The 9,060-nt window shown below is 37.7% G+C and overlaps 1 protein-coding gene across 1 annotated transcript in view; it reads left to right on the top strand.

The window, feature by feature from the left end:
* The window catches only part of Smp_208040 (hypothetical protein), a gene marked incomplete at both ends in the record, with an annotated part of 17,929 nt that overhangs the window by 5,537 nt on the left and 3,332 nt on the right, over positions 1–9,060 (top strand). The window contains one exon of the mRNA XM_018796456.1: positions 1,356–1,469. Coding sequence (XP_018650667.1) covers positions 1,356–1,469 — 114 coding nt within the window. The remainder of the gene's footprint in view (positions 1–1,355; positions 1,470–9,060) is intronic.

The raw sequence follows: 9,060 nt of genomic DNA, 5'->3' as shown, positions 1-9,060 counted from the left end.
ACTTTGAAATATACTGAAATCTCCACAAATCCCCTTCTGATTATAATCATATGCTCACTAGTGACTGACTTCAAGATACATGTTCTGGAGTTCTAGTGGGAAGCAGTGATCAGTGGAGTTCAACCACGTCTGTTGTGAGATAACAATTCACTGAAGGCAATTGAAGAAGTGTCGCTCATAATTCGTGGATCAGTTGAAGTTAGACATTAACACCGTTGGATCCCAGCTCAGTGGTCTATCGGTTAAGGGCTCTGGCTCGTAACTGGTAGGTCCTGGGTTGGAATCTCGCGAGTGCGGGATCGTGGGTGCGCACTGCTGAGGAGTCCCATAATAGGACGAAACGGCCGTCCAGTGCTTCCAGATTTTCGATGGTGGTCTAGCTTCAATTGACTCATGATTTTAACTTTGAAATATACTGAAATCTCCACAAATCCCCTTCTGATTACTTTGTGAATGTTAACTCATGACTTCTATGAAATACAAGACTAAATTGTAGAATTATGAATTTATCTTCATAAGTTCCTTAATGAGATATTATTACAGCAAAAGATGATCTATAGTTACCTAGTTGTTAGAACTTTTTAACGATGAAATACAGGTTTTCGTCTAATCAGTTAAAATAAAGTGAACAAAACGTAACGTTATCTGAATGTATTTACATGTAAGTGTTATTGTTACCGGGGAAACTTTAGCTTCAGAAGGTACTTAACTGGAGTCAAATCTTCTTCCACTAAAGTGATGAGCCTATCGATAACATCGTCCAATCTAATTGATGTCAAAATGAAGGGCTCCATTAAAAAACATTCATTAATAATTATCAGAAGGGGTTTTGTGGAGATTCTAGTAATTTTAATAGTTGGGATCATGAATCAATTGATAACAATCAACATGTGCTCACTAGTAACTGGCTCCATGAGGTATTTCCTGAAGTGCTAATGAGAAGCAGTGAACAGTGGAGTTCAACCAGGTCTGTTGTGAGATAGTAACTCACTGAAGACAATGGTCGATGTGTCGCTCCATTTCGTGGATTGGTTGAAGTTAGACATTAACACCGTCGGATGCCGGCTCAGTGCTCTAGCGGTTAAGCGCTCGCGCGCGAAACTGATAGATCCTGGATTGGAATTTCGTGAGGCGGGATCGTGGATGTGAATTGCTGAGGAGTCCCATAATAGGACGAAACGGCCGTCCAGTGTTTCCAGGTTTTCCATGGTAGTCTAGTTTCAATGGATTCATGATCTCAGCTATTGAAATTCATGAATAAATTAGACGATGTAATTTATTTAAAAATGATAAACGTTTACATCTCTTACATAATAATTACCTCACCTTTTCTTTTTGTATTGAAACATATTCAGGAATGATCTTGAAAGACAAAATCGAATACTTGGATTTTTACAAGCGATAAATGATTATTCTAGACAAAATTTAAGTTTAATGGCTAATCGTTTTACTAAACTAACAAAAATTTGGTATATTGTTAATAATTTTCTAAGATCAACTAGTCGTTGGTGTATAGGTAAGTTTTTACTATCATTAATACTACAATTATTCGTTACTTACTTACTTACGCCTGTTACCCCTCGTGGAAGAGCATAGGCCGCCCACCCAACTCTGTCCTGAACAATCCTTTCCAGTTCTTTACAGTTGTCATTCATTCTTTTCATATCTGCTTATTCCTTCAACTCCCAGGGCCGAGTTTAAATGGTTTGAATTATTTTTCTGGTTAGCGTTTTTTTAGTGAGTTAGTTTTTCTACGGGATGGGTTCGCTAACCGCATGCCCAACCGTCCTCCTTTGTGTGGGCTTGGGACCTGCAGTAACTCTAGAAGAGCTACAGGCGGAGTTAAAAATTAATCCACTTTATTATTATTATTATTTCAACCCATGTATTCACTCGATTTAAGTTGTATATACAGTGTATACACTGTATATAGCCTCTATCAGGAAAGCCCTACTCCTTGACTTCTCGCTGTGAGAGCGTTGCTTACGAAATTGAGAGGACGAAAAGTGAATGTCCGGCGCTTAAACCGGGCCGGCAAACACGGCGAGTTCACCTAGGGGAGTTGGAAAACCCTGATTCCGAACCAGGAGTGCACATGGACTTCAGGATTCTGAAGGAACAAATGGCGTATGAACCAATTATTGGTCACCGGTTATAATGGGGCTGCATCTCCTTACGATGCCCCACTGCCTTGTAGGTCAGACCTTTAGGTCTAAGGCTCGGGGTGTGGCCTTCTAAGATAACCACCTGCTTTGGTCTCGGCACCCGGGCACCATCACAGCCCTCACACAAGTCTAATAAGATGACAATTACTTCACGAAATAATATGTTCGCTCCAATTAGAATTCACTTTGGGACTCGAACCCAGTACCGTTCTCTTCAAACGCCATCGCGTTATCCACAAGATACAAGCAAACAATACTAAGTGAATTTAAACTTCACCCCATCGTACAAGCAGGTGACTATCAGGACTCAGTAACTGAAACCATCCATATTTGCTTATAAAGCTTGTGACTTAAGATAATATCGAGGCAGTCCTCACAGGACGCACATTTGCCAACAAGAGACTGATCAATAGCAGTCCTAAATAACAATAGGAAGATATAAATAAACAACATCCAGTGAATTTAAAACTTCACCCCATTGCACAAGCAGGTTGTCAGGACTCAGTAGCTGAGTGGATGGTGTGGTGACGTTTGAATCGAAAGGTACTGGGTTAGAGTCTCAGAGGGAACATCAACTCTAAGCTGCAGTTACATCCAGTTGAAAAGTCCCAAATAAGACAACGAAATGCACATCCTGGATTCCACTGCTAGCCGCCATTCATCTTTGCTTATAAATAAGATCTGTCTATCAAGATTAATTCTTATCCGTCATTTTAGAAAAACCGAAATTTCCGTAGATCAATATCTGTAAGATCTAAAACTGTTAAATAAGTCATTGTATATTGAGTACCCGTTAACAACTTATTCTATCGTGTCCAATTAAATCCTCTTAGATTGAACCTTTGGGTTAAAATTCAAAAGGTAGTATTAATTAATTATTAGACAACTGAATATTGACTCGACTCATGCATCACACCTAAAACATTTGATATCATTTGCTTTAATAAAATCTAACAACATTCAATTTCACCTCGAAGGTATGAACAGAATACTGTTGATGCTATGTATTGTAATCAAATAACCCCAGTATTTCAACTTGCATTGTAGAAAGAACATTCAGATGAAAATGATTTGATTTAGGTTTTCAAATTTTCTAAGAAGTTCTTCATAGATGATCAGATCTAGATTGAAGAAAAAGAGAATAAGATGTATTAGTATCCAAACCATTGTTTACTTATTATATCTAACTTTTTCAACTTGATTACTATTCTACTTGAGGATGATTCTGTTCTAGAATTGATTGATCACTGTTTGGTAACCGATTTCGTATATATCGGGTCCTTCTTAGTACAGATAGAATTCTATCGATCAAGCTGTAATGTGGCCACTAGTCTAGATGACTGGATATCTTGAGCACTATCTTAAGACGTAAGATGGTAATAGGATGTACTCAACGAGAAACTCCGTTCTACTAGATCATATCCTGTCTAATTCTATAGATTCGCTTACTTGTTGCTTATTGTTTCATTATAAAGAGATTTAATAAACAAATATGATGTCTGGAGTAAAAAACATGGCATAAATGTGATTAAATATTACAGTTGGATACCTGAAAATCAAGAAGTAATAGGTGACTGTTGGCATATATTCTAAAACATACTTAAGAACTCTCTCAAGAGTCAGTCAATCAGTCAGTCACAACGTAGAAATTCGTACGTACATAAGTACATCAGTTCGAGTTGCCATATCACATAAGCACAGCGATGAAGTTGTCCATTCAAATCCCATATTGGTAGAAGTAGTAAGAGTATAAGTAATAGGGTCTGAAGATGTTATTGAAGGAGTATAATCCAGTGAAATAAATTTGTTAAGAGAAAAAAGATAAAGACATGAAGAATTCAGAAGATTAGAATTTGGTAGAACACAAAGAGTGGATGCACCTTTGCCATTGCAAACGATTTTGAGCCATGTCATTCAAGATCTCTAACCATCGATTGCTATCATCTCGCGGATCCCAACCAAGTATTCTACACTTATCAGCATGGCTCAGTCCAACTGTCAGTGACCTCATGGATTTAGACACAATTTTCAAGTTTTATTTGAGACCAAACTTCATTGATACTTTATTAATCTTATTACTTAACAGATATCGATTCGTCATTAGTGAAATCAATCATTGAAGTAATTCAAATCAAAAAAGATACAACTCCTGTTGAAATATTCGATGCGGTGAAAAATATTTGTTTAGATGAAATCTATCCATTTTGGATTGAATATATGAAATTTGATGCTTTTCAATTTTTTTGGTAAGTATTTAGTATGAACATAGTGGGTAGTTTTATACATATTTGTCTGTTTAAACTAATTACTAATTAAGCAAAGATGGATAGTGGTTAGCAGTGGAATCCATGATGCGCGCCACTTCGTCCTATTTGGGACTCGTCAGCTGGATGTACCTGCATCTCAGAGTTGATGTTCACTCTGAGACTCGAACCCAGTACCTTTCGGTTCAAACGCCATGGCGTTATCTGCTCAGCCACTGAGTCCTGATAGCCACTTGCACAAGCGTCCTGGATTCCACCGCTAACCGCTATCCATCTTTGCTTATATTGCTTGTGAATTAAGGCAATATCGAGGTAATACGCATAGTATGCATATATGCCAATAAGAGATTGACCAGTTGTAGTCCTAACATCAATGTGAAGATTAAAACAAACAATACTAGTTGCTAATTGTTCACTTTATGAAAGATCTACTTGCTACAACGCTGTCATTTATTGAAGACTTGAAAGAAGCTATTTTACTTGGTCCCGTAAATTGATGGTAATGTTTATGATATTAACTCTGTATGATACATAAACTGAATTTCCAAGATTGGGTCAATTACCTCAAGGTTTTTAACGTATATCAGTAATTGAGTGATAAATTAAGCCAATAAACGATCAGTCAAGTTATAAGTAGTCGTGATCGGTCAAGAAATGTCTTGTCTTTCCTAGATGTGAGACAAACTTTATTGCTGGTTTAGTTATCTTAGAAATAGACATTTACACTCACGATTAGCGTGAATGAAATCCGACTTGGTTAGCTAATAAAAGCTTCCTTTTCACTCTTCTAGTTGGTAGGGCTGGTTTATAAGAAACTTCTCCCAAACGCCCTGGTACAGCAGAGGTTGTGAAGAGTCCGCTCTCCCTCAAAATGCTCTCACATGTTCATGCGTATACAGTCACTTCCAGGGAAGTTCTACTCACTGCCGTCTCTCAACCGAGGTGTTGTTTACGAAATTGAGAGGACGAAAAGCGAATGTCCGGCACTTTAACCGGGTTGGTGATGGGTACAGAGGATCCACCTAAGAGAGTTTGAAAACCCTGATCCCAAACCAATTGTGCACATGGGCTCCAGTATCCTGAGGGGACAAATGGAGTATGAATTTATTGTTGGTCACCGGCTACCATGGAACTATATCTCCCAACGTTACTCCACTATCTTGTGGATTAGACCTACAGGTCAAAAGCTCGGAGAGTGACTTCCTAAGAATACCATCTGCCTCGGTTTTGGCACCCGGACAGTATTTTAGGCGTCATATAAATTGAATGGTTTGTGTGACGCATATATATTTGGTGCCTCCTTGTACCAATGTTTATTTGTTTAAGTAAATAAATAAAAATCAGACTCGAACATCGCACAAGAATCCAAATTGATTTCTACACGCCAGGAATGAAGAGATGAAGATAAAAACTCAATTTAAATAGGTATCAATCGGGTAGAAAATTATAGCTTCTTAATATTTTGATTTTAAATCTTTGGTTGCATTCAATAGGAAATATACTATCAAATAATAAATCATCACTATTCTAGAAAGTGAGATAAACTAGTCAGGGATTCATTATTATAGAGCAAGCAGTGTGAAGAAAATACTTTGAAGAAACTAACTACTATCTTAAGGTCTAGATTGCTTATGTTTGAGATTAAATCACTGATATATTCCAACAACGTCAGAGAAATTCATAATATTTCAGAGATTCAAACCAATAAGTAGTTGGGGGGATCATCCCCCAGTTACATTAGATCTACACAGTTTTCCTCACCGACTGTCCATGATGACAGCATAAGCTAGCGTTACATCTTCGAATACCAGCGATGTCATAGCATCGGATCTCAGCTTGTTTAATTCGCTGTCCGGTTTTTGCGAATTTGCCAGATCATGGTAATAGTTTCCGACTGGGTTAAGTCCGTTTCTTATCGTTCTTGATAGCGCGTCTGCTACTTCATTGTCGTTGCCTTTGATGTATCGAATATTAGACTTAAACTGTGAGATAAATTCTAATTGTCGGACTTTCTCAACGAATAATTATCCTACTTGGAGCTTAATCCTTTTGTAATCGGTTTATAATCCGTGTACACTGCATACCATGGGATTTTATTCATAAAGCGATAAGCTGTGACTACAATTTATTAGCTGATAGCACGGACCATAAAATTACAAACACATCAAGCGAATTTGAAGCGAAAAGGCCGACGCATCGTTGCAAGCAAATATAGGGGCAAATTTATAGTCATATTAAATAAAGGTACGGCGAATCAAAATACAGTTTGTTTTTATAATACAACTACATATATATGAGGGAAGGAGAATAATACATCGAGCTATATTTAGTAGATCAAGATTTGAGTTAGACGGATATATGCATAGGCTGTAATAAGCGTTCGAACAAACACGTTTACATAGGTATGATAGCGATTCTACTAATACAAATGTCAACCCTGAGAAAGAAGCTTTATTCGGCAGAGCTTGGAACTATTTTTTCCAACTAGAAACTCATTCAAGGAAGTGTCAGAAATGAACTACGTATTTGGGACACCTTAGTATGAGTCTACCAGTTTACTTGCTCTTGTGGAGCAGGTTATATTGACCTTACAAAGCAACGATTTGGTAAAAGTATATCTGAGTACTACTATACACGGTTATCCAAAGGGAAATACAAGTCGATCAACAGCTCACTTTTTGAACACATTTCCGATTTGGGTCACATCCCATCACATGAATCGTCATCCAAATTATTTACAAAGTAAAAAGAACTGTCTCAAAAAAGGTTTAGATGAGGAAATTATGCGCAGCCGAGGCTATAGCAATCCACTATTTCAAACTTAAACTCTGTGTATAGAAGAGTCATGTTCCATTCCTTATTGTCCCATGGTCTTACCACCCTTTTGAATTTTACAAATTGTAATTGCTAATGCTTACTTCCTTCCTCTCCTCCTTTATTAAGTAGACAGTTATCTTTAGCATCTTCATCGACTGAGATGGTTGGGCCTCGTGTTACGTATGCCTGAACACCGATTACCACGACGCGCTATGCTGACTAGTATTGGAAATAGTTGGAAGAGAGTAAGGGGTGGCCAAACCAAAACGTGGTATCAGTGCTTAAATTCACTAACTTCTACTCTGAGCCATGTTGATAGATGCAGACTACTTGGTTGGGGTCCGCGTAACTATCGTAACCAATGGTTGGAGACTCTGGGTGACATGGCTCAGGGTCGATCACAATGGCGTAGGTGTATACATTCTTTGTCTTCCCTTCAACTAAAATATTAAAGGCGCTTCATATCTTTCTTTCCTCCTGTACTATATCCTTATATACAGTCTTTCTTTTATATATTACCACCATTAAATTAACTACTTCTATGAATTTGGTGTTCATCTTGTTGTGCTAATGAGTGGGGTATGGCAACTTGGACCGATGCATATATGTGCCTGGTCCTACGTTGTAGCTGACTAACTGACTGACGATTGTTAAATGATGTAATAATCAGTTCTTTGTATTTTTAATCTGAGTCTGACAGTTCCCACTAATATATTCAAACAATTTTTCTATAGTTAAGCCATCCAAAGTCGTTTAGTTCTTATGGCTTATATGTGTTTTCATACAAAGATGATATCTGAATTAAGAATAGAATCAGAACTTAGCAACTGAACAAGTAACAAATTCGATACATTATTATCAAGAATTTTGAATTAGTTAACCGGTGATAACCAGAACTGAATTTAAGTTAGTACTTGTCCGTACTTGTACATCTTATAAGGATTACCTCGACATAGTATTTTTGTTTGATGTTTTATAGACTAGATGGATTTTGACTAGTAGTTGAACTCAGAATATGGCTTTCATACCATATTGAGGCCATCCACAAATGGTGCATTTCAGTCAACAAAAATTGATTAAAATTCAGTCGTGAAAATCAACATTGAGATAATTCCAACTCCTAGTAATGATAGTTTCAACATCATACACTTTAAACAGGTTCGTGCTTATCTAGATTCAGTAACTCAGTGGATAATGTGTTGGAGTTTGAAACGAAGGTTACTGAGTTGGGGCCCCAATGTGGACATCAGCATTGGGATTCAGGCACATCCAACTAACGAGATACTGAGAAGCTGTAATTAGACTAGCCATTGAACTATGTCTCTTATTCTTCCAACTATGAAGAAAATATCTGTAGTCTTAAGAAAACAAAAACATTTTTAGTAGTTGAGATCATGAATCAATTGAAGCTAGACCACCATGAAAAACCTGGAAGCATTAGACGGCCGTTTCGTCTTATTGTGAGACTCCTCAGCAATGCGCGTCCACGATCCCGCCTCGAGAGATTCCAACCCAAGGCCTACCAGCCTCGAGCACGAGCGCTTAACCAATAGACCACTGAGTCAGCAGGCATCCAACGGTGTTAATTTCTAACTTCAATCGATCCACAAAATTGAGCGACAGATCCACCATTGTCTTCAGTGAGTCACTATCTCCCAACAGACCTGATTCAACTCCACTCTTCACTGCTTCTCACTAGAACTCCAGTAAATACCTCATGGAGCCAGTCACTTATGAACATATGTTGATTATTATCAGAAAGGGTTTTGTGGATATTAAAGTAATTTTAGTAGTTGAGATCATGAATCAATTGA

Source organism: Schistosoma mansoni, chromosome 2 (assembly GCF_000237925.1).
Source record: "Schistosoma mansoni strain Puerto Rico chromosome 2, complete genome".
In the NCBI taxonomy this organism is placed as follows: domain Eukaryota; kingdom Metazoa; phylum Platyhelminthes; class Trematoda; order Strigeidida; family Schistosomatidae; genus Schistosoma; species Schistosoma mansoni.
This window is presented reverse-complemented; position numbering and strand designations above follow the sequence as displayed.